General features: G+C 45.5%; 2 protein-coding genes across 2 annotated transcripts; both read right to left on the bottom strand.

Moving 5' to 3' along the window:
• Positions 1-5,262: 5,262 nt before the first annotated feature.
• LOC119462124 (uncharacterized) lies at positions 5,263-12,534 on the bottom strand. The gene is made up of 3 exons (XM_049672844.1): positions 12,477-12,534; positions 9,178-9,939; positions 5,263-5,366 (listed from the first exon to the last, which is right to left on the bottom strand). The coding sequence occupies exons 1-3, from the start codon at positions 12,490-12,492 to the stop codon at positions 5,263-5,265; spliced, it is 882 nt and encodes a 293-aa protein (XP_049528801.1). The 5' UTR covers positions 12,493-12,534.
• An 8,844-nt stretch (positions 12,535-21,378) lies between these two features.
• On the bottom strand, positions 21,379-25,288 carry LOC119462125 (uncharacterized). The gene is made up of 3 exons (XM_049672845.1): positions 25,043-25,288; positions 23,297-24,068; positions 21,379-22,525 (listed from the first exon to the last, which is right to left on the bottom strand). Exons 1-3 carry the CDS (start codon positions 25,056-25,058, stop codon positions 21,985-21,987), a joined length of 1,329 nt encoding a protein of 442 aa, XP_049528802.1. The 5' UTR covers positions 25,059-25,288; the 3' UTR covers positions 21,379-21,984.
• Between the last annotated feature and the right edge of the window lie 1,489 nt (positions 25,289-26,777).

A 26,777-nucleotide genomic window follows, 5' to 3' on the forward strand; every position in this document is an offset into this window, starting at 1 on the left:
CAGCATGTGTAACCTACAAGACGTATATATGCCTGCTGGCTCTCATTGACAATGAATCACATATCGAGCACGAGAACCCCTCCAAGCGTTGCAGATTTTGTAACAGTAAACTTATGACATAAATCGTGTCATAATGTGCCACATCGTGAGATTAGTTACACCTCAATTTCTTGTGGTAGGTGTATAAAATCTGAACTCTAATTTACATCACTAAAGAAGATATTTTATGTTCCGCGATGTTGCTTTTAATGCTACCTGTCAATGCCCTTGTGTCAGCTACGAGAGCAAGGTTACAGCACAACCTTTCTTTCTTTTATTTTCATGAAATGCAATGTGGTTGTGGAGTACTGGTGGTAGATCACTGTTATCACTGCTAAGGGTTATTTGAAATTTAACTATATATATATATATATATATATATATATATATATATATATATATATATATATATATATATATATATATATATATTGTCGAGAGTGGGTGCTGATTACTGCACAGCACAATTTTTTCTGGCGCATAGATACATGCTCTTGTGTTCATCCTGATTTCTCTCGCGCTCTCGGCTTCGCGCGGTAGGCAGCGTGCGTAACACGAAACTACAATCTTTATGGTTCAATTACACTCCCAAGTGAAAATGTCAAACATTTCCCGTAGAAAAATGTAATTGGAAGTAACAGAACATGGTAACTTTTTCTAAGAATAATGCAAGAACAGAACCCGTATAGGACGGTGGCGAGCGAGGTACGCTCCGGAAGGACTTTATGTCCCGCAAGCGCTTGGCGTCGAGTGTGCCTGAAAATCTGTCTGTTTTAGAGATAACAAGCAGATGCAAGCGGTTTAGCACTCGGAAAAAAATTTACCAGCGAAACTCTGAATGCTCAGCACTCAAACTGTTTCCGCGCGCTTTATTTTACTTGTTGGTACTTTTTTTTTATTGCGATAGCAATTATATGGACACTCAAAAGCAGATTTCTGCCGTCGGCGTCGCCGTCGGCGTCGCCGTCGGCGTCGCCGTCGGCGTCGCCGTCGCCGTCGCCGTCGCCGTGAGGTTCCGTATGACGTCAATGGAGATGAAATCGTGGCCGCGCGCCGCCGAACGCTGTATGTGCGAGTGAAAGGGCGCGAGGGACGCGCTCTTTCACGGGGAGTGAACGCACGGCGGAGAACAAACGCGCGTTCTGCGCCGTGCTTCCTTAAGGGCTGCAGAAGTAGGCGTCTCTTTCCTCCTTTACAATCACCATATATGTAGAGCAAACGCGCCTTCTTCCAACGAGCGAGAGGCCGTGGGGGAGGGGGAGGGAAGGGAGGCGACGTTTAGCTGCGGCACGCAGTGCCTATTTATATCAGAGGCTCCGGCAACAGTCACCAACGCCGCACGCATTTTGAGCGAACGCGGGCAAAACGCCGATGGCGTCGACAACAGTTCTGCGTGTTGTTGCTACCAAAGCCGCTCACCTTACTTCCTATGACATTGCTGTGTTGCTATCGCATTCATTGCTTCGCCCTTAGGGCGAAACTGTGACATTTTTTTATTGCGATAGCAATTATATGGACACTCAAAAGCAGATTTCTGCCGTCGGCGTCGCCGTCGCCGTCGGCGTCGCCGTCGCCGTCGCCGTCGCCGTCGCCGTCGCCGTGAGGTTCCGTATGACGTCATTTGGAGATGAAATCGTCGCCGCGCGCCGCCGAACGCTGTATGTGCGAGTGAAAGGGTGCGAGGGACGCGCGCTTTCACAGGGAGGGAACGCACGGCGGAGAACAAACGCGCGTTCTGCGCCATGCTCGCTTAAGGGCTGCAGAAGTAGGCGTCTCTTTTCTCCTTTACAATGACCATATATGTAGAGCAAACGCGCCTTCTTCAGACGCGCGAGAGTCCGTGGGGGAGGGGGAGGGAAGGGAGCCGACGTTTAGCTGCGGCACCAAGTGCCTATTTATATCAGAGGCTCCAGCAACAGTCACCAACGCCGCACGCATTTTGAGCTAACGCGGGCAAAACGCCGATGGCGTCGACAACAGTTCTGCGTGTTGTTGCTACCAGAGCCGCTCACCTTACTTCGTATGACATTGCTCTGTTGCTATCGCATTCATTGCTTCGCCCTTAGGGCGAAACTGTGACATTTTTTTTTAATTCAAGGATCATAGTTCTGTTTAGCTTCGAGTCTGCCATTTCCACAACTTTCGTTTGAGAATCGCGGCAATAGCACGTCACTGTTTGAAGCACTTGTCGATTGCTGGTGGCGTTTCGAAAAAAAAAAAAAAAAAACAAAAACAAAGGAGACCTACTTACTTCTTCGACGTAAATGGTATATATCCGAACACCGAGAAACGATCGTGACTCCCCCGCCGCTGTAAGGAACAATGTTCCATATAGGTCTGTATACCTTAGGGACGTTATTGCTTCTCGGCCGCTGAACTCAATGCTTTTTTTTTGTTTGTTTTTTTCAAAAATGTGAGCAATGTGAGCAACGTTCGCACGCAGGAGCTCCCGCAAGCATCCGAACACAGTAAGTTCTTGGATGCAATAAACAGCGCCTCATGGAGATGTCAAGCGTATGTATACACAATGTCCAGCTCGTCATGGGCGAAACAACGCGAACACGGCGTTCCCAGGTTTCGTCAAGGTCACGACTGGTGAATGACAAAAATAGTCGACAGGAATGAATTGTGCACATGAGGAGCGTGACCAAACACAGACAACAGCGGCGATCGCCATGAAAATAGCCTGTAAGCCGCAAAATGTGTACTGTGAAATAATTTACACCCTTTAAAGTGAATAACGATGTAAATATCTCTATAAATCACACATTTACCCCCTTTTAGGTTGTAAGCGTGTGTGTTGTAGACCGATAAATACGCTTATTCACTTTTAAGGGGGTAAATTATTTTACAGTGTGGGTTCTATATAGGCTCTTCTAGTGCTATAGGACTGCAAGCTATACTGTTGAGGCATCTGCAATTTGGTTAACTTTTCGATTGTTGGAAAGCGAGTTTGCTATTAGTACGAAATGCTGCCGTCGGGACCGCTGTGCCAATTTTGTGCTGTCATTGAGACGAATGGCTGTATTCTCCTTATTCTTTCACGCTTCCTCACATTTAAGAAACAATTTGGTTAGTTTCGCCCAATGGCGATCGAAGCATTGAAGTGATAGCAAGGTTTCAGCTTGAACTATACTCGGACGGTGTTCTAACTAAAGACAGGTGCGACACGTTCGCGCGATGCAGCATGCAAGGCGACTCCTACTGGGTAGGAGAAACATTGCCCTGGCAGCCAACAGGCGTCTCACGACGCTGGCGTGAGGAGGATCAAGCCAGGTGGCGTTGCTGGCGTCGCGCCTCGTTGGTGCACCAGATGACACCGACGGCAAACCGTCGTCGTTAGACAAGCGCCAAGTGAAATATGAGATAACGTTAGCTGGGCGTTTGCTGCCCGTACAGCTCAAACCAATGCATCCACACAGCAGCTCAACAGGAACGCTAGTTCCCAATACGCTAACCAGCAGTGGAAGCTAGAGACGTCCCTACGTCCGCCACTGAGGTGATTCAGTGTAGAGATTGAGGTGACTCCACTTGTTTTTATCTAAGGACCTTACATGGTTCCGTAATGCAGCGCTCCAAGTGGTTTGGTGCTCTTCGGAACGATGTGCCCTTGCGCAACGCGTGGCTAAGTTTCTCTATTCATGAAACAGCTACGCGGTTAATCAAAATAAGAGTAATAAACTACGTCTTCTTCGCACTAACGAATCATCGTACGTTTTGTTGCCGTGGTAGCGTGGGTGGCTTCAAGACGGCGTTGCCAGTAGCGACCGTGCTAGAGTTGTACAGTAACTCTAGGACCTTGCCGACCGTGACAACCGTGCGGCCTCCAGGCATCATCGGCGCTGCCATCGTCTCCCGTAGGAGACGCCCGGCGGTCGGCACGCAATAGTCAGCATATTCTAGCTGCTATACCTCGGGGCTCTGTATAAGTGCTATCGCAAAAAATATGTTAGAAATGCTGTTTCGCCAGTTTCAAATGATATTTCATTTAATTTACTGTATTCTTTCTCTGGAAACCTCCTCTATTAGACTCTGTCATATAGGGATGTCTCCTTCTGCCGTTGAAGAATAACCATTTGTTTCAAAGCGGCTTTCTTGACATTTCGTCTTTCTGCATGGTATAGTCTCTTATCTGGCACGGCCACGTATTATGGCCCGCCAGTCCCTAAAACGGTTGAAGGGAATGAACATCATATGGTTTCACCATTTTATTGATGCGTTAGTATATTTCTTGTGATGGATATTGTGAGGCGTCCATTACTCCCCGTCGTTCTCCCTTGTCCATAAAGCAATGAATCGTCCACATATTTGGAAATTTTGAAGTGTAAATCATCTTGTGCAACCAGAAATTCTTCCAGCAACTGAGAACGTATTACACTAAGTTGCCTTTGCCTAAAGTGTGTTACTTAGTTGGCTGTACCCCTTTAAATCTTAGGAGCCCATCAATGATGTCATCTGTCCGAGCTCGGGTGTCGGAAAAACCGGTCTGTTATTTTATTCGTATAAGTAGCACAGTCGAATGATCCATCTTCCTTGTACAACAGTAATCATCATCATCATCATCATCATCATCATCATCAGCCTATATTTTAGTCCACTGTGGACCAAGGCCTCTCCCTGCGATCTCCATTATCCCTGCAGTGTCTTGGCTGCGTATTCACTTGTGGCTGCAAATTTCCTAACTTCATCATCCCATCTGGTTTTCTGCCACTGACTGCCTTACCTTCTCTTGATCCATTCCGTAACGTAATGGTTATTTCCACTTTTCCACGGCTCTACGCCAACCTGGGGCAATACAACTAGTGTTACCGCTAACACATCTTCGTAAGGAAGCAAGTGTTTATTGATGCTAAAGCGTCAAATGGCCCATTGAGCGAAAAAGCCGGCGTCTGTAGCTGCGAAACGGCACCTAAATTCCCATTGGCTGTGACGCCACGTCTGCGCGCCTCGACGGAGCAGAGCGGGCGAATAAGAACATCTGCTTCCGCATTAGCGCGCCAGGTGCTGCGTGAGGGAAGAGGCCACCGCCGCGACGCCACGTCACCAGCGCGCCTCGACTGAGCCGATACGGCGACGCGATGCAGCGGGGTGAGATGATTTGTTGTCGGCAAGGCAGTCGCGTGACCTGCGCGTATGGGTGCCGCCGTCTCGCCCTCGGAAGCCAGCGCGCGGTCCGTATCTCTCTCTCTCACCCCCACTGGGCTTAGCTGCTGCGCACGCCTGCTATCCTTGGTGGCCGCTGCTGCTTCCTTCGTCTCTCGTCGTGTGGGACATCACTGGCATGCAGGGTCCTTGATTTCCCAGCAAATCGTCCAAATGATTCCAGTCTACCGCCAACATGCTAACGTAGAAAGTGTGCAAAAAGAATTTGGACCACTTGGGGTTCTTTAACGTGCACCTAAATCTAACTACACGGGTGTGTTCGCATTTCGCCCCCATCGAAATGCGGCCGCCGTGGCCGGGATTTGATCCCGCGACCTCGCGCTTAGCAGCACAACACCATAGCCACTAAGCAACCACGGCGGGTAGCCCTGGCTTTCTCCTAACCTCCAACGCGACCATAACGAAGGTGCCGCGCTGCGAAGTTTCATATACTACGTCAGCAGTGTTAGCATAGCCGTTGCATTTTCATTAGCAATTAATTTGTTACGCAGCAGCTTGAAAGGGCAGGTAAGTTCCTTTGCATAATTCGTTAGTTTTTGTTTCTAATACGGCGAGTGTTGGCTGAAAAATACTCTCGCGTGACCACCCTGCTTCCTTTGAGCATGGGAAGCTTAGAAAAAGAAAACGCTGCCCAAGCACTCCGTACAGGTGGTTAACCAGCGAAGCTGAAACGGGCGACCCCGGTGTTTCATCATCAGCCTATATTTTTATGTCCACTGAAGGTCGAAGGCCTCTCCCTGCGATCTCCAATTACCCCTGACTTGCGCTAGCGTATTCCAACTTGCGCCTGCAAATTTCCTAACTTCATCATTCCATCTGGTTTTCTGCCGACCTCGACTGCGCTTCCCTTCTCTTGGTATCCATTCTGTAACCCTAATGGTCCACCGGTTATCCATCCTACGCATTACATGGCCTGCCCAGCTCCATTTCTTCCGCTTAATGTCAACCAGAATATCGGCTATCCCCGTTTGTTCTCTGGTCCACACCGCTCTCTTCCTGTCTCTTAATGTTAGTCCTAAGATTTTTCGTTCCGTCGCTCTTTGTGCGGTCCTTAACTTGTTCTCGAGCTTCTTTGTTAACCTCAAAGTTTCTGCCCATATGTTAGCACCGGTAGAATGCAATGATTGTACACTTTTCTTTTCAACGGCAGTGGAAAGCTCCCAGTCAGGATTTGGCAATGCCTGCCGTATGCACTCCAACCCGATTTTATTCTTCGGTAAATTTCTTTCTCGTGATCAGGGTCCCCTGTGAGTAATTGACCTAGATAAACGTACTCCTTTACAGACTCTAGAGGCTGACTGGCGATCCTGAATTCTTGTTCCCTTGCCAGGCTATTGAACATTGTTTTCTGCATATTCATCTTCAACCCAATTCTTACAATTTCTCAATTAAGGTCCTCAATCATTTGCTATAATTCGTCTCCATTGTTGCTGAATAGGACAATGTCATCTGCAAACCGAAGGTTACTGAGATATTCGCCGTTGATCCTCACTCCTAAGCCTTCCCAGTCTAAGAGCTTGAATACTTCTTCTAAACATGCCGTGAATAGCATTGGAGATATTGTGTCTCCTTGCCTGAGCCTTTTCTTGATAGGTAACTTTCGACTTTTCTTGTGGAGAACCAAAGTAGCTGTGGAAACTTTGTCCGATATTTTTTCAAGATATTCACGTATGCCTCCTGTACTCCTTGATGGAGCAATGGCTCTATGACCGCTGGTATCTCTACTGAATGAAATGCCTTTTCATAATCTATGAAAGTCATATAGAGAGGTTGATTGTACTCCGCAGATTTCTCGATTACCTGATTGATGACATGGATATGATCCATCGTAGAATATCCCTTCCTGAAGCCAGCATGTTCTCTTGGTTGGTTGAAGTCAAGTGTATCCCTGATTCTATTGGAAATTATCTTGGTGAATATTTTATATAATACTGAAAGGAAGCTAATGGGTCTATAATTCTTCAATTCTTTAACGTCTCCCTTTTATGGATTAGTACAATGTTGGCGTTCTTCCAGCTCTCTGGTACACATGAAGTTGTGAGGCATTGCATATAAAGGGCCGCAAGCTTTTCAAGCATGATATCTCCTCCATCTTTGATTAAATCTACTGTTATTCCATCTTCTCCAGCAGCTTTTCCCCTGGTCATGTCTTTCAAGGCCATCCTAACTTCATCGCTAGTTATAGAAGGAGCCTCTGTATCCGGTTCATCACTATTTCGAATGGAAATAGCTTGGCTGTTTTGGGCACTGTACAGTTCAGTATAGAATTCTTCCGCTGCTTTGACTATGTCATCGAGATTGCTGATGATATTACCATGCTTATCTTTCAGTGCATACATCTTGCCTTGTCCTATGCCAAGCTTTCTTCGTACTGATTTAATGCTGCGTCCATATTTTACGGCTTCCTTAATCTTTCCTACGTTATAATTTCGAATATCCTTTACTTCTTGTTGATCAGTTTTGACAGTTCAGCGAATTCTATCCGATCTCTTGAGTTGGACATTTTCATGTTTTGTCGTTCCTTTATTAGGTCCTTTTTTTGGGGGTAGAGCTTACCTACTGGTTGCCTTGGTGCCTTACCTCCGACTTCAATTGCTGCTTCTGAGATCAACCTAGTTACGGTTTCATTCATTACCTCTATGTTGCCTTTATCTTCCATTTCTAAAGCTGCATATTTGTTTGCGAGCACCAGCCTGAATTGGTCTGCTTTTACCCTTACTACCTCTAGGTTGGCCTGTTTCCTCTTGACTAATTTCACTCTTTCTCTCTTCAAATTGAGAGAAATCCTAGACCTCACTAAAGGCTATGGTCACTGCACTTCACCTTACCTAACACTTCTACATCCTGCACTATGCATGGATCGGCAGAGAGTATGAAATCTATTTCATTCCTTGTTTCTCCACTAGGGCTTTTCCAAGTCCACTTCCTGTTGCTGCGCTTCCTGAAGAAGGTATTCATTATTCAGAGCCTATTCCTTTCTGCGAATTCTACTAACATCTCACCTCTTGCATTCCTAGAATCGATGCCGTAGTTGCCAATTGCTCGCTCACCAATCTGCTTTTTACCCACTTTTGCATTGAAGTCGCCCATGACTATAGTATACTGAGTTTGCACCTTTCTCATTGCTAATTCAACATCTTCATGTGTTTAGCAGTGGGTTAATCCCGACGCTGTATTGAAGCATTTCTCAATTATTGATTACATGTTTGTGTTTCTAGTGGAACACAAGCGCCAATGGCGGGCGGATGCTGCTAACCACGACGCCGAGCTAACTCGAGATATCGAACGCATGCGACAACGGCGAGCCGAGGAGGAGGCGTTGCGGGCAGAGCAGCCTCAGCGTGGCAATGGCTGGAACGCGTTCGCTAACGACGTCACTAACGGCGCTGCCAATGGCGCGCGCGCTTGGGTGCAACGTAGAGAACGACGTAGCAGACGGCGCAGCCAATGCAGACGTTTATTGAAACATGGGACGAACGGTTTGTCGTCTCGCCTAGCCATATACAGCTTTCGCTGTAATAACCCGCACCAATTTAAACGCAAAACTCGATAACCTACCCCGCAGCAAAACTGAAAAACATTACTCGCAGCACAAAACTCGAAGGGCCGCTCAGCGCCGTTCAATTGGACAATAATGCTTTCGCATTTAACTACTCATAAGACGCGCTTAGTTGCCCTCGGATATTTACGTGCTCTTGAAAACGTGGTGGTTGCCGAACAGCACCACGCAACAGAATGTCCAGACTTCTAAATGCGCGCGACGGCGAGCTTCCGCCGGGGGGAAGCCGCTCGCTGCTTTGGTGTAAGGTGATGCGCCATTGTGCAGGACGAGAGGCCCCATCTCGCGCGATGGGCAGGAGCACGCCGGGCACTCCTTGTTTTCAGCAGTTTAACGAGGTCGCAGAATCGGGGTGGTTCACTTCTTTTCAAACTCACAACTTCCTTTAACGGCATATATATATATCATCCACTCACCTGATCTGTCCAGTACGACGTCCGTGAACTTCATGTAAAAGTCCTCCCAGCAAAAGAACTTCGCCGCATGCGCAGTCTGCAGGAAAGCCATTACCGCCATCGCCCAGTTCCAGCCCGTGGTCTCCACCTGGGCCTTCCAGCTGACCAACACGAGAAGCGGCCACAGCATCATCCCGAAGCGGCTATTCGTCCACAACTTCACGTCGAACCTCTTGCCCTCGCTAGGATACAGCTTGAGTCCCGAGAAGAAGTCGAACATGGCGCTTCCGGAAGGACCGTGTTCTCCTGGAGAGGGACTCAGCAATCCATTGAAGTAAAGAAGCACCGAAACGATAAGACCCTCGACGGTCAGCACCACCACCAAAGATGGCATACCCCTGTAGATTGGGTATCCCGGCAAGTCTTTCCCTATCAGGAAGTAGCAGGCGATTAACATAGACAGGCCGTAGTAAGTGAACCCCGAAGACGTCGGTGGGCCGCGGTACGCTTTTCCGGCGAGCAGGTGGATCGAGAACGCGCTGTAGAGCGTGAAGGTGACCGCGAATGTCCAAGCCTCCAACGTGCCGAAGCCTTGTTCTATGCATGCTCTGTAAAAGAATTTTCCGAATCCCGACTTGAGGACGAGGGATGGAGACGACTTGTGCGTGATCACGAAGGAGATGGCGCACATTAGTGTGATAGGCATGCTCAGGATCAGGACGACCGGTACCACCGTGCGCCAGAAGAAACTTGGTGGCCGTGGTTTAAAGACCATGCTGACACCTACGAAGACAGAAGCGTGAATACCAGCTACAACCGACAGTGATAAACACACGTTTATTGCAATATTGTGTAATCGTAACCAGGTCATGTTAAGTAGCCTGCTTTTTTGTATTCCAGTGACTGTGGTTACCGCCATCATTCGGTGCTTGTGAGCTGAAACTACCCAATCATGCAAAAAAAAAAAAAAACCAAAATAGTACAAACTCCATTACGTACGAGCTATTTACAAACCAACGTTCGCACCATTGCTATTATTTGAAAACGTCTATTCCAAAGAAGAGCCGTGCCGAATTGGTGCTTTCTATACTTCGATAAGAAATTCGTGTATTATAAGCAAAGGGCCAGTTGAGATAGTTTAGGGGCACTTGTTTGCGTTAAAAAAAAGAACCAGTGGCAGACTTGTGCGAATGTGCATAATTACGATCCAATTTTTATCGGGACCTTTGATGTGACTAGTCGCCCTTCGAAACACCCTGAAAGCTGAGCAATCTCCAGGAAACACCTCAAGCAACTGCAATCAGGGATTGACCAGCGTTCAAGATGGTTAGTGAAAACTTAGTTCCACGTACTGACGGCATTGAATTATAAATCTGATAGTCTGAATTGAATAATCTGAATAATATGAAATCTGAATTGTAAAATTGAATTGTAAATCTGATAGATCGCACTATAGTCTGTTGCAGTGTTGATGGGATCACCTTAAAGGCAGTGCAGTCAAGAGTTACGTTGCGAGGTCTGACGGTATACACTCCACAAACCCTTTCGTCTTCTCCATAACAGCAATGTACTAATGAGTCCAGAATACTTTCGGTCGCATATTTTTCGCACTCAAACAATCTCTTGATGTACTTTCATATGCATCGTCTGCCAAGAAGTCGCAGCGTTCCGCCGCTGCTATGACACACAGTACTCGCTGCTGATGAGTGTCAGCTGCAAATCGCCAATTTACTTACTGCGCTAATTAATGAATATTATCCTGTGTTTTTAAGCAACCAGCAGACTACATCGGCTCTATGCCCGCACCAGATACGCTCAGGGCAGTGCTGGTATCCCTCGAGTAGAGTAGAGCAGTGCTTCAGAAGCTAACATTCTTTCACGTACATGAGTTCGGCATCATAAGAGGCTCGTTGATAGCAAGAATAGAAGACGGTGCGCTTCATTATAACAGCTGACCTATGTTACGAATACACACCTCAGCATGTTTTTTTTTATTTCAGTGCTTTGCTGTACTCGCCTTAATGGCGTTGCGCTCTCTCTTCCTTTAACCTTTTATCACCATTTATATCTTCCCCAGTGCAGGGTAGCAAACCAGCTTTGTCCATGTGGCTAACATTTCTGCATTTCCTTTTATTCTATTTGTCTCTATCTCCAGAAAGCACCTCCAAGGAACTGCACGCATTCTTCGACATTTAGACTTCGCCAACATGAAGATGTGTCAAGAAATGTTTATTGAAAGTACAGTCAACCAAAAAAAGTTTACGGACCACAGGATCCCAGAAAACGCTGAATATCCGAGCAGCCTTTAAATGTAACCAGTAAAACCGTACATCACAATGTTGCTCGCATATACCGGTAGAGGCTAGAAATGGGAATTCCAGGGTGCGTTTTGCTGCGCAGACATTCAGCTTTTCCTCAGATCCCTTGGCACGTAAACTTTTGTGGTCGACTGTACCTTCGGCACTACCCTCGTAATTTGAATGTGGACAAACATCGTTCAATGCCTTCGAGATTGTCCGATGCACTCTTGCGATTACACTGTATCAGCCGGGCCACGTTCAATGAAACCCACACATATGTCAGGACAGTAGTGAACGCCTGTGTTTATTGTTGTCAGTCTTTTATACCAAAGCAAGGGAAAGGGGGAGGGGTTTAGTAGATAGTAAAGAAAGGCACGTGTAGTTCAACAAAGATAGGAAGCGCTCTTGGGCCTGATACGATACAGGCCTCAAGAACTGTGCTATTCACTCATACAAGGCAGCGTGTGGAGTGAACTGTAAGCAAGCCTACCAAGACGCAGCGTCAACGTCGCAGACAAGGAAAACTAGAAACATAAGAGCGAAGTTCATTGAGGAGATCCTGCTCTGCAGCCACAACGAAGGTCCATTCCAACGAGCAACAAGACCAGTCGTCGTGGCGCGGAGGTGAGACACCCTCAGAGTATTGTGAACAAGAAAAGATGGTGGGAGGGCGGGAGTAGAGGGGCCCAACATTTGATACAATGAGAATCCTATGAGGAAGCAGACGATGGGAAACATAGCCAGGTTTGTGCTTGAAATTCTCCAGAACTAGTTCTCGAGTTCAACACATTTGGCACCGTCAAGGGAGAAAACATGCAACGGTGCCGTCATATTCTTTTGCACGTCATACCAATTAAGGACTTCACGGTGCGTTTTCTCGTTCGTTGTTTATCAAGTTTGAGCAACTCTTTTCCTAGCTCATCATAGTTTATGCATGAGGGACTCAAATTACGACCAAGTGCTGGATTTTTCAGTTTCGCTTACCCCTTCACACTTACACTGCGATGCAATGACACTTACCGTCGGGTCCGGCCATGTCGTTCAGCTTCGAAGCTTTTAGAGCACACCAAACATACGAGCCGACGTTTAGGCAAATTTCTTGGACGTTCGTTGTTTTGGGTCTTTTCGAAGGTGGCGCTTATATCGTTCGGGCTGAGCTAAATCATAAGACTGCGAAACGCAGAGATACGAATCTGTACACCTCAGTGCTCTTCAATGAAATTGAAAACATTGCGCTTTAGCTGTTTGAGAAACGGTGCAAACATTGTGACGTTCCACTTTCGGCCGTTTGACATAATGTGCCGCGAACGAGAGAAGAACGCGTCGAATGATGTGACGTGTGCACAACAGCTACAGGTGCACTGCCACATACGCTACACACGTTGTACAGCCGCATAGGCTTATGAGAAGTAAACGCTTGAAATTTTATGAGGTATACAAAACCTTTTCCATAGAAACTAAACGCTTGAAATTTTATGAGGTATACCTCATAAAATTTCAAGCGTTTAGTTTCTATGGAAAAGGTTTTCTACAGAAAACCAGGAAAGTTGTCTATAATGCAGAAAAAAAAAAAAACAGAAAGTAGTCATTACGGGTCGGAAAGCTGTCTCTGGCGAGACAGAATAAAGCAGCAGAGCTTCAGCCCGGAAATTATTGCAGTTGTAATAGTGCGGAATATATGTTTAAGACGAGCAGGTATAGTACAGTGTTCCTGTTGGTCCCGATGTTAATGTGGTATAACCATTGTAAATTGTATTTATCTCGCGCGTTTAAAGATCTGGCATTTCACAGAGCATGCTGGCTCGATAGTGCTTGAAGTCGGCACAGATATTCTGGTGGATGTATATGCGTCCAGGGTATGGAAGTCCGTGCTCGGATAAGCAAACGCAGTTACTTCGTAAATCCATTTGTAGCACCAAATCCGCACGTCATGTACCTGAAGAATTGTTTCAGTGGCGCGCGCAATGTACGCCGCTGAACTTGTGTGCGCAAGCTGTAAAGCTAACTGCGCCGGATCCCGCGAACAACAAGGACGTATGAAAAAGATCGCGCAACCTTTTGTGTGACGTAAGCCTCTGCGCACACCAGAAGTCCCAATTCATGCGGCAGTATATTAAGGGCAAAGTCAGTTTCGAGCTTGTAATGACTGTCACTGGTCGGCCGTGCACCCGCTAATATATAGTACTTTCGCAATCGTAATTAGCTCATGCCTATTTCTGGCTTGCGCGAGAGCAACAACAGCGACAAAAGTGATAATAACCCACCTTTCCCTTGTCTAGTTCGTGTACAGTCGCCTACTGAAATCAGCGAATGTAAATGCGCCGGTACTTCACTATAGGAAATAACTTACAGCTGAAAGACGCGAAAAGAAGCCGTGTGAAATAATTAAAATAGTTAATTAGATGTGAGCACATGTGACCGGTGCGTCGACTGTTTTATATGCGAGGCTACATTTGCGAAACCCGCTTCGCAAAAAAAAAAAAAAAAGATGTGTTAATGTGGTTTTCAAATTGAGTGATTGCCAGCCGAAACTTCAATACCGCGGGACGACACTTCTCAGTTTCGTCAACGTTCGCGACGACTGCTGGATGGCTCATGTAAGGTATATGTAAACTGGTAGCGAAGCTTCAATAGACGACCAAATGTCAAGCAAATGGCTGCTCGTTGCAACCGTCGTCATTTACGTATCGGGGAGACAACTAACAGCAAGCAAAAAAAAAAAAAGTGACATCACAACTGGAAATGGCAGGGACGTCAAGATCTTTGCTGCTTGGCGCGAATGTTTGAATTTCTTTAGCGTCCGGCATTGCGACCGCTACGCCAGCAGTTATTTTTGTTTTGAAGCTCAGGTGATCTTGGGACCTTCATGAGACCTTCATGCAAAGTTTTGCAAGCTTACAAGGCGCAGAACAAACCAATCTGACGTCTCGCAGCACAGTTCGCGAAAGAGTACGTGCAATGCCAAGCATGTCGCGAAGCACTGTACGTGCGACACAAGTGTAGTGTACAGTATTCCTTTGAAATGTGGTAGAGATATGCATAGGACAAACCGGTCGCTGTGTGAATGATCGGAGGCGTGAGCATGCGAATCTAATACCCACAGGCACAGGAGGTAATCTTCCGCTACATTGTAAGGAGTGCGGTTGTAATGCCATGATTGCCATCTTCAGTGACGTTTCAATGTTGGGGAAGGTTAAGCCTCAGCAGAAAAGAGAGTTGATTGAAGCCTATCGCATCTATGTGTAAATGTGTAAGCGCGTCATCTGTGTTCCTTACCAAGAAAGAGCTTTTATTTCTTGATCAGTGTAGACGTGTATAGATAAAGTGTTGATCGTGTTTTTGTTATGTTGTGCCTTGCGCATGTTCAGTACGGACTTGGGTGACGTCGTTTTCACGTATGAAGTTCAGTTGTTAGTCCAGCCACCTTCCTGCCACTTTGTCTATGTCTGCTTCTCGATTTTTTCTACTTTCAAGTTTGCTGGCATTCTCCTAGTATAACCATGTACCAACTAGCCCAACAAGCCCCTCTCACGTGTACACAAATGCACGCAATGTAGAGTGTGAATGCAATTCGTTGTTTAAAAAAAGAAAAGCGCAAGTTATTAGCGAGTGCCGAGGAGCGGTGACGTGGCAACTTCTTGAGATCTATCGCATTAAAGAAAGGTCAGAGTGCCTTAGTCATACTTCAGTACTTCTAAGAAGACGGTGGCAGAGCGAAGGCCATCCTTTTATAACCTGCGAGCGGTCGGTTCTGAGTTATTTATTTTTCAGAACACTCTTGTGTGAATCTTGGCATATGTCCCAGTCTGCGTATATTCGTGTATCCGAACAAGACAAAAGGCTTGCGGGATGATGGACAGCTGAATTGGCCAGCAGTGATTGAGCAAGGGAAAGCCTCAGTCTGGAATCACCGCTTCGACAAGTCTCCTTATCGAAACGTTGGCTCCAGACTGAGGCTTTCTTTTGTTCGGGCACTGGTAATGTTTATTTATTTATTTATAGATAGTCCAACCCCCTAGAGTATTCAGCATGGTGGGTTACGAAACAAAACTGAATGCGAAACTTGCGAACATGAAACAAACATAGACTCAAATCGCGCGCAGCATACAAAACAACAGAACACTGCTGTAACAGACAACGTGGAAAAATAAAGAAAACATGGTGACATTAGTTTGCAAACGAAAACTTCAACACTCGTCTTGGAAGGAAGGAATATTTGAAGCAATTAACATGCGTGTGAAAAGGGGGTACTGTGAAATCATACCTTTGTTTATGCAGATGGGAAAGAGAGTGCTTCTTTCATATATGGTTTGTAGCGCCGTTTTGCAATGCCTAAGGAAACGCGGACTCAGAGAGCCACTTGTCCGACCACTTTGCCGAGGCTCTGATCTGGCATATTTACGACGAAGCTTTCACAGCTACTTAGAAGCCCAGTCATCAGGGAGGCGGCAGGTTTTCCTTCCCATTGTCCCGGTTTCTGTGTTCGTCCATGTGGTATCCTTTGTATCATGATGTACGAGTATTCGGTCGGTACAGTGTATTCTTGCACGGGCTAAACGAAGCCTGAAATTAACTGCGACTGAAAAAAATGTAACGTTAGTGTTTTCTGACGATGAATATGACGCCATGTACAGCTCTGTAAATCGTAGTTCGATCATTTCAAACTGTAGTTTGCTTAGCGCAGTCCATTTGCCCGTAGTAGGAACGTGGAACCATAATGCGTTTAGAAATACAATTGTTCATACAGCGAATAATGTTTACGACGAACACAAGTTCGTGATGCTCAAGGTCTGATAAAAAAAAAACGTGATTTAGGATAGCCGGTAATGCTTAAAAAGTCGCCGCAAGTTGAGAGAACATTGCTGTTTATTACTCGTCGCATGTCACAAACTTAAGCTTCGCATATGTAACCTAAATTGGAAGGTTTTCATCTTCTATTTCCTCATTACGCTTGATTCTTCGTCGATTCCTTCACTGAGTATATGCACCGCAGTTCCCGAGGTCATCATTACCATCATGTCACTTTGGAAGGCACTTAACAGCTGAGTGTCGGACTGGATAAAAAATACGTTTTGCGAAATGAAAGAGATCGTGTGTCCTGATAAAGACAAGAAAATTCATGATTGTTCCCATAATTTCACCGAGAACTGAAGCAAGGATGACCTCCTCTCTCTGCATTGTTTGTCACGCTTCATGTTGCTGGCACAGAAAGAGATTGAAAAGCAGTGAATTAGGTTTCGGTTTATCTTGCATTCATAATGGGCAAAGGGTGGAACAGAAGGTCCCTGGACTTGTGTATGCGGACGACATAGTGCTACTAGCGGACAATGCAAGATATTCACAGAGACTTGCGAATATATGTGGCAACGCAGCGACAAATCTAGGTCTTAAGTTTGGCACAGAGAAGTCGGGAATTATGGTCTTTAACGAAGAGACGAGTAATTACGAAGTATCTATTCAACAGCAAGTCATGCCCATAGTCAAGCAGTGTAAATACATGGGCATATACATAAACGAAGGGAAGACTTACTTAAGCACCCATCAAGATGACCTGAAAATAAAAGGGAAGCGGAAAGCAAGAATAATGAAACATAGAACACTATGGGGCTAAAATAAATATGAGGTGATGCGTGGAATCTTGAAAGGAGCAATGGTGCAATCGGCTAACGTTCGCAAATGCCATTCTTTGCTTAAAATCGGATATCTTGTCAGGGTTGGAAGTTAACGAAAGATCGGTAGGCTGTTTTTCTTTGGGAACCTGCGGTAAAACCAAAAAATGACGCAGTTCAGGGTGACATGAGTTGGGCCTCTTTTGAAGTCAGAGAAGCGCAGAGAAGAGCAGAGAAGCGCAGAGTCAGAAACATAGATGACAATAAATGGGCGGCTAAAGTGCGCAAGTTTTTCCGCCTAAAGAAGCGTGGACACAGAATCAAGGAAGGGATTAAGAAAGTTGGCAACCATGTACAGAGTAACTGAAAGTGTAATTAGACAACCAGGAGTCATCCAAAAAGAAAGTGAGAGAAATAGAGAGCGTAAATTGGACGCAAGGGATGGTAACAAAAAAGGCCATGGAGATTTACAGGGATGATAAGAAAGAAATTAGAAGAGAAAATCTGTACCATAACACAAATTGAAGTTACTTGCTGTTCGAGTTTCGAGTCTCGAGCTGGTTGCCTAAGGGCAGAAACACACCGAAGCAAATATTCGCAACAAGTTGAGGCATGTGTCTGCTGCAGCAAAATTCCGGAGTCCACTCAGCACATCCTAATGGAATACCAAGGGATTCACCCAGTGAGACCCGTACGTAACGTACACCTTCGAGAAGCACTTGGAGTTAAAGTGGACGGCAGAATCAACCGGTCAGCAGTCGAGATAAGCAAGAGGCGTTTAGAGTATTGGTGGGAAAAAAGCCGGGAAGAGATTGATACGATGGGATCAGTTGCCGGCATAGGTATAGCGGTGCAAGTTAGATAGAGAAGTTTTGAGGAAAAGGGGAAAAAAAAGAAGAATAAAGAGTGCATACAAAGATGCTAGAATGAAAAGCATGTATAGCATAGCTCAGTAACTCAAGCAGGCTAGGTGACTATTTGTCACCGCCCCGTTTCAAAGGGGACGCCAGTAAATCGTCACCATCGTTATCGTCATGTACATGTCCCGGTGGTGTACACGAAAGATGGTGTACATGTCCCGAAATCCTGGCAGTGTGATACCGACATCAACCCGATCGCCATCAGACCGTAACTGGACCGTTGTCATGGAAATCGGTTGATGAGCGATGAACTTCGCAAGAACTATGTCTGGATGCACGCACTTGTATATGTGTTTACTGGCGCTCAAAATAAATCTAACCAAGCATCTTAATCTCAAACGTATACGAGCTCCTATATTTGTTAAGTGCATACGTGCGCATTTTCTCCGATGTCTCCGTCGCGCTATATATAGCCGAATATATACGCCACGGCCACTCTGCGTACGTGTAACTGTCGCGCTTCTGGGTGCAGGTTCATGAATTATCGCGTACACAATGCCTTTCTCCCTTCAGCGGCTGTCATGGTAGTTTTATGAAATAGACTGTTTTTACTTCGCGGGTAGCGCACACACAAGGCACTGCCCTCGCAGTGTCAGCTATTGTCAACGATTATTTGTCTGCTAAGTACCAAGTCTACGTGCGTGCTAAACATGAAGCTGTGAAGTATATCATACACGCACTGACAAAATAGACAACGGCAAAAAAAAAAAAATGAACAGACAATGACACAGAGAGATGGAGCATATACTAACGTATACGCACACTCACGCTAAAGCTAAGCATGAAGTCTCGTTAAGCGCCGTATAGGTTTCATTAATACTATAATCGCGTTTGATGCGCGTAGAGCACCGGTGATGCTTCTCCACGGGTTAAAACGTCCCGCAGTTTGAAGCTTGAGTCGCGCTGCACGTTAAGCGTATGTTTCAGAGACCGTCCGTCTGACGAGTAACGACAGCACGTAACTGCATTTGCTGAAGCGGAAAGAACAACTACGCACTTACCGGGAAACCAGTACTTGCTATAAGAATCGGGTGGTGAAATGGCAGCATGCGCAATTTCTCACATCGATTCTGAAAAAAAAAACGACCCAAAAAGACGAGTGCAGTTTCTATAATCGAAACGTTGAAGGTTCGATCTCTATTTCGAGAAGCGACTGAGTGTATTTTTTTTTTTCATTTATTCGCCCATAACCGGAAGCAGGCCGTTATTGCATGAGCAAAATGCTAGCCTGGCTCCCATTTGTCATTTGCAACACGGTTATTTGGCCATGTGCAATACGGCTCACATTTTGCAATCCGGCAATGCTCGGCTTTATAGCACCGGCGCAAAGTGTCGTTGTTTAGGCATGCTATTGCGCGTGGAGGTTGAAATCTTCACCGTGCGTCTTAACGACACGGGTACTCAACTTTGCGTATTGCGCGGACAGCAGCACACGAAATGAGTCCTCGATTAGGAAATGCTGGAGTGTACCAAACCCCCGTGTGTGATATTTGTGTTTATTGTTTTATTTAGCGAGATTAAAGCCAGTATATTGGTCATAGCCTGTTACCTTGTTTACCTCAGGTCGTATACCAAACATAATTCCGGGCATGGCAACCCTGAAATGAACATGAAGTTTGCCTCAACCACTTATGTGAAATGTCATTTATCGTGCGCAGCATGGCCTCCAGCGAATTGCTTCCCACGCGAAATGAAAATCGGGGAATGGAAGCGTGTTTAAACGGCGTGCTTCGCACACGTTTACTTTCAGGGTGAAATAATAGAACATAAACCAATGGCGAGTTTCAATTGTAAATTGCAGGCCAGAAGTGGTACAGTATTCGCATCCCGGCTGTGATACATTTATGTGCACGTGACTTCTAGTAGACTTTTACAGAGAAAACGAAATGCAGAAATTCCACTAGAGTTGTCTAAGTATGCGGAAGCATACCCCCAAATTTCAGTTGGCCCACCTCCCAAACTTAAGATGGCACACCCCCAAATATAAAGCTGACCCACCCCCAAATTTAAGTTGGCCCACCCCAAATTCAAGTTGGCCCATGCACAAATTTAAGTTGGACCACGTCCAAATTTCAAGTTGGCCGAACCTCAAATTGCAGTTGGCAGACCCCAAAATTTCAAGTTGGCCCATCCCCAAATTTAGGTTGGCCCACCCAAAAATTTCAAGTTGGCCTACCCGCAAATTTAAGTGGACCCACCCCCAATTTCAAGTTGGCACACCCCCAAATTTCAGATGTCTCATTCCGAACTTCAATTTGACCCAACCCTAATATTCAAGTTGACCCACCCCCAAATTTCATTTGGCCCACTTCTACTACAAGCTTCCCCATGCGTTTTCTATGAAGCCCTTTGTATCCCTACGGGCATTCTCTGTGATCCATTTTTTTATTGGTTCTTATTGCTTATAAAGCCACCGGTCACCTACATTTACACTATTATAATGATTAAATGTCAAATTTGCAAATTACGCATGTTTGTGCAGATACAAGGCATTACACTTTTTTGCGTGAAGGGGCTGGGGTACACGCCAAAGAATGCTTACGCACTAAAAAAAGCAAATTTGGAAAATAATGGCTAGAGCCCCACAGTGTGAAAGATATGGAAGGTAATTATGTCTTTATTTCGTACGTATAATGCTTAGACAGGGAATGTAAAAGGCGTGTCATCCGTGAGCGCTAAAACGATAATTCATAAGCCCAAAAAGAGAAATGAGTACTCATACACAGAAATACAATGAAAAGGGGCGCACATGAGCTCTCGCAACCGTCCGTTACCTTTGTAGCTTCGATTAGTAAGTCGTAAGATGGATCTCCAACAAACCTCTTTTCAGACCTTTTTGAAGGAACGAACTCTGATTGGAGATTCCGAACGCCCGGTGAAGACAACGAACGGGTAACTTAAAAATAGCAACGACTACAACCAGCGGCAGCCATAAGGCTGAGTAGACCTCAAGCGACTTTATCGGCGAGTTCGAGTTAATTTCTAGTTTGTTTGGTTCTCCTACGGAATGTTCTCTTTTTTTTTTGCGCAGAATTTACCTAGAACTTTTCCCAGTCATTGTTCATTTCTCTAGCTTGGATTAGTGTGAATTGTATATTTGACAGGCTGTCCCTATATATTGTGATTTGCTCTTACGTTCTGTCCTATTTGAAGTTTAGTTGATGTACCTGTTATTTTTTGTGTATCGTACATTGTGGAATGCAGAGTTTGAAGCTGCGGATTGCGCAAGTCGTCCAAGTGGCGCTTGGCTTTAATGCTTTTGACGAACTCAGTGTTTATCATTTGGCGCTTCCTTTCTCAGTCAAAATCTACACTTGTGTTGCCTGTGCTATAAATACGTAGTTTAGGACGTTGCCATCCTAGTCCAAATGTACAGGTAGCTGGGAGCTCTTCATCCTTGATATAGAGCTCGTTCTCTCGGCGTATTCCTTCCAGTTTCTTTTGTCTGGATACAACGTACAATGCTCATTTAACCCGTGAAAATTGACCATAAGCATTTTTTGCACCCTAGCAATGAAGTTTGACGTGTGATAATTACAAAATTAATTAGATGCCGGATGCATAAAGCATACATACACGTATGATGAGCGAGGAGAATAAGGCCATCCAGGGGGCCCGATTATTTGCCATTTAAAAGCATGTAACAACGCAGAGAAAACAAGAAACTGGTGTCAAATCTTGACCGCAACAGAAATATTAATGGTAAAAGATGGTGGGCATACGGGGAGGTTGACAATACTCTACATAAAGGATAGAAACTCAAAGTATAGACACAAAAGTGTCAAACTTTAAACACAAAGGAAATATTGCGGATAGAACACAGTGTGTATAACAAGCAGCAACACATTGCTTTTGCAAATGATTAAAATAGCAAGGAAAGAAAGATAGCAGCCGCTATATTAAAACATGGACGAACTTGAAAAAAACGTTCCACTACTACTTTCATGAAATCAGGCGTAAATCAAAAACATAAACCAACATTTCATAAGCATTGATAGTTTAGTATATGTAAGGTATCATTCTGTACTTGACGACCGAGCAATATTTCTTCCAGTGCTCGCCGTATTTCTCCGCGCACAGTTTCTCGAACCGGTACGTCGTGTGCACCAGCAGGCACGCGTGAAAGATGGTGCACAAATATGGTACCACGCTTTGTCCTCCCGCTGGCAGCACCCAGCACAAGTGAGTGAGGATCTCGAGAACGTAGTCGGGTCGACGACAAAACGACCAAAATCCTGACAGCAGCAGCAGATCGGTCTTTTCTTTGCCAGTGCTGTCCTGGTACGTTGCCCTGATTACCATCGCTGGAGAACGCAAGGTGGAGCAATTGCCCTGCCCATCCCTGACCAGCTGTTTCTGGCGGTTGCACCAGTTGGTCAACAGGCTCAGAACCAGTCCCAGGGCCGTTATGAAAATTGCCAGGACCAAGCTCATGTCTGGGCAGTGCTCCACCATGTAGAAGTTCGGAATTGCGTATATCGGGCCCATGAAGGCGATAAAGCCCCAAGATAAGTGGTATCCTGCGTAAGAGAAGTGATAAACGCGTACAAATCAGGTGCAAATGACGTTGTCAGTTGAACTCGCTTGTGGAGAAGAGCTTCGACATTCCAAACTCGGGAAGCAAAAATTTTCTTTCGAGGTGATCATTTCGTAGACCTCGTGTTCCACGTTTGACTTTCCATACGCTTTAAGATGCCTGTTTCTTATGAGAAATTCATGCTAATAATTGCACTGAAATCTAATATCCATGACATGTTGGTTAAAAGGCCGGCCGGTGCACTTTGAATGGGGAACGTTTCAAAAATAAACATATCTCTTATTGCTTTTGCATTCGGTGGCTAGCACTTTCGTATAAGTTACCTTCACAAATGTTTATTTCTTTAATGCTCTTGGACCATTTTTGGACACGTTAGGCTATAAATGCTGCTCCTCGTGTATATAACATATGGCACGGAAGGCAAACATCTCACAGCCCCAGTGATTTTGCTTCCTGAGTATATTTTAATGTGGTGAATGTTGTTAGATGCTTCTAAGGCAATCAGTTTATTTTCGCGAGATCTGCAGTAAACTAATTTAGAGCGTATATTTACTGTGTTGCCTTCGCCCAAAGTGTGTTAACTTAGTTTCTTAAATTATGAGCCCCGTGACGAGCTCTTATACTTTACGGATAAGTAGCACGGCTGACTAATGCAAAGCCAGTGTGCTATCACGGTATTCCGACCAAGACACATACACTTTCTCCTTTGCCACGGCTCTACGTCAAGCTCCGGACACAAAACCGGTGTTACCACTCGCCTGATCTGTCTACTACGACGTCCGTGAACTGCATGTAAGACTCCTCTCGCCAGAAGAACTTCGCCGCATGCGCAGTCTGCAGGAAGACATCACTGCCATCGCCCAATTCCAGCCCGTGGTCTCCACCTGAGCCTTCCAGCTGACCAGCACGAGAAGTTGCCACAACATCATCCCGAATCGGCTGTTCGTCCACAGCTTGACGTCGAACTTCTTGCCTATGCGAGGGTACAGCTCGAGTCCCCAGTAGAAATCGAACACGGCGCTGCCGGAGGCACCGTGTTCTCCTGGAGAGGGACTCGTCAATCCTTTCACGTAAAGGAGCACCGAAACGATAACACCCTCGATCGTCAGCACCACAACCAAAGATGGTATGCCCCTGTAGATTCGGTATCCCGGCAAGTCTTTCTCGATCAGGAAGTAGCCGGCGATTAACATTGACAGGACGTAGTACGTGAATCCCGAGTTTCGGTAGACCGGCCTGAACCCCGAGGACGTCGGTGGGCCGTGGTACGCCTTGCCGGCCAGTAGCTGGATCGAGAGGGCGCTGTAGAGCGTGAAGGTGACCGCGAATGCCCAAGCCTCTAACGTACCGAAGCCTTGGTCAGTGCATGCGCTGTAAACAAATTGTCCGAATCCTGAGCCGAGGGCGAGGGAGGGAGACGACTTGTGAGTGATCACGAAGGAGATGGCGCACATTAGTGTGATAGGCGTGCTCAGCATCAGGACGAGCGGTATCACCGTGTACCAGAAGAAACTTGGCGTCGGCGGTTTAGCCACCATACGGACACCTACGAAGATAGGAGCGTAAATTAGCAACCAACAGTGATGCACACATGTTTAATGTAATTCTATAATCGTAACCATCATAATCGTGACCATCATTTCATCATAAGTAGCCTGCTTTTTTTATATTCCAACGACCGTTTTTCCAGGTATCATTGAGTGCTTCTGAGCTAAGACTAAGAAAACCAAAACAAAAACACAGGACTTATGCGTACTCATTTTCAGTATTACCTATACATTTTAATAATTAATTGAATTATTTTTTATACACGAGTTATAAACTCCATTACCCCCAAACTATTGAGAAAGCAAAGTTCGCACCATTACTAGTATTTAAAATCACCTATTTCAGTGTAAGAGCAGCGGCGCATCGATGCTTTCTATGCTCTGATTTGAAATTACCTGCCTTCCCTCTTTATTCCCCCCCCCTCCCCTTTGATATGAAATTAGTGTATTATGAGCAACGGGCCCTTAGGATTCGTTTTCATTAGAAAACAAAATGCAGTGCCATATTCGTGTGAACCTGCAGAATTACGATCCGATTTTTAGCGATGCCATTAATGTGACTATGTCACCCCCTTCGAACTATATTGAACGCTAGCCAATCTCCAGGAAAGACATCAAGCAACTGCAATCAGGGATTTATCAGCGTTCAATGTGCTTATTAGAAACCTAGTCCCACTGACAGCATCGCAGGCAAATGAATTGTAATTCGGCTAGGTCGCACTACAGTGTGATGCAGTGGATCGAATGATCTTATTAAAAGCGGTGCAGTCCTGAGCCACGTTACGAGGCGTGAATGTATTCTTTCCACAAACCCTTCGCATGGCGTTTCCTCCCTTTTTTTGTATGAAATTTAAGTAGCTGTTTTCCTAGCATATTATAGTTTTCTCACGAAGGGCCTCAATTACGACCAAGTGTTGAATTTTTCAGTTGAATTTACCCCTTCACACTTACACTGCAATGCAATAACACTTACTGCCGGGTCCGGCCATGTCCCTCAGCTCCAAAACCTTTCGAGCACACCAAGCAGACGAGCCGACGTTCAGGCAAATTTCTGAGACGTTCGTTGTTCTGGCTGTTTTCGAAGGTGGCGCATATATCGTGCGGGTTGAGCTAAACGTAGGACTGCGAAACACACAGAGACGGAGCTAAACACCGCAGTGCTCTTTGCGAAATTGAAAACACTTTGCTTGCGCTATTTTAGGAACGGTGCACACATTGTAATGTTTGACGTAATCTGATGCGAACGAGAGAACGGCACAAATGATGCGATGTGTACCCGACAGATACAAGTGCACTGTCACATACACTACGTACAGGTCGCACAGCTGCGTGGCTTATGAGAAAGGAACGCTTGAAATTTGACGAGGCAGAAAACAAAAATAATACAAAAAAGGAGTCGGCTGGAATGCAGGAACCGAAAAAAAAAAGAAGACGCGCATAACGGGTCAAAAAACTGTCGCAGTAAAGACAGAATTGCAGTTTTAAATACTACGGAATATGTGTTTGCAACCAGCGCTGTTACAACGAGCAGGTATAAACCATTGTTCATGTTGGTCTCGATAATAATGTATAAGTTTATCATTTGTAAACTGTATTGCTTTCGTGCGTTTAGAGCTGCGGCATTTTCCGGAGCTTGCAGGCTCTATTTCACTTTTCAAATCCGCACAGATCTTCTGTTGAATCCGTTACTTAATAAACCAATTATAGCACCAAACGCGCGCGTTATATACTTACAAAATTCTTCTAGTGGCGCGAAATATGTACGCCGCTGCGGTTGGGTGCGCACGCTGTAAGCGAACTGCGCAGGCTCTCGCGAACAACAAGGACGTGTGATAAAAATCGCGCAACCTTTCGTGCGACGTAAGCTTCCGTGTACACCAGAAATCCTGATCCATGTGGCAGTACATTGAGGTCAAAGTCAAAGTGCCAGACTCGTAAAGACTGTTTCACTGGTCGGACGCGTACCCGCTTATAGTATTTTCGCAGTTTACCTCGCTCCTGCATCTTGCTTGCCACGAGAGCAACATCAACAAAAGAGGAAATAGCCTGCTTTTCCCATGTCTAGTCCCTGCCCAGTCGTATACTGAAATCAGCGAATGTAAAAGTGTCAGTTCTTCACTGTAGGCAATAACTTACTGTTGAAAGACGTAAAGGTAAAGTTGCGATCTGGGTCAGTTGGTACATAATCTCCAGTGGTTGTGCGTGCCAGCGTCTCTTCTCTGTCTTTCGTCTTTTGACTGGTTTAAATTCTCGCGTAAAAGTAAGCTGCCTGAATCAGTTAAAATAGTCAATTCGAGTGTATGCGACGGGCGCGCCGACTGTTTTATATGCGAGGCTACATTCGTGAAACCCTCTTTGCAAAAAAAAAAAAAAAGTCTAAATTCGGATTTGAAATTAAGTACTCGCCAGCTGAAACTTCGATCCCGAAGTGCGACACTCTTCAATTTCGTCAACGTGCGCAACGACTTCTGGATGGCTCATGTACCTCGCATACATATGTAAGGATGTCGCGTAAGTCACGCCATTGCAGAAATCAGACTTTTTTTTCAGAAGGCCAAAGCTGTAATATAATCTTTCAATGCCAGGGACTTCCCAAATATTAGTGTTAATCGACAACACGCAGATTACCCAACAAGAATACATACGAATCTTATGTGGTAAGGCTCAGTGGCAAGAGTAAAACAAACATTAATAAATTATTCGTATGG

This window comes from Dermacentor silvarum, chromosome 8, assembly GCF_013339745.2.
Source record: "Dermacentor silvarum isolate Dsil-2018 chromosome 8, BIME_Dsil_1.4, whole genome shotgun sequence".
Lineage (NCBI taxonomy): Eukaryota > Metazoa > Arthropoda > Arachnida > Ixodida > Ixodidae > Dermacentor > Dermacentor silvarum.

Excerpts from the sequence above, each read along its gene's own strand:
- LOC119462124 (XM_049672844.1), bottom strand. Across the intron at positions 5,367-9,177 it reads CGTCGTACTGGACAGATCAG|ACTGGAATCATTTGGACGAT; the intron begins GTGAGTGGATGA and ends TGTTGGCGGTAG.
- LOC119462125 (XM_049672845.1), bottom strand. Across the intron at positions 22,526-23,296 it reads ACATGCAGTTCACGGACGTC|TTATCACTTCTCTTACGCAG; the intron begins GTAGTAGACAGA and ends ATTTGTACGCGT.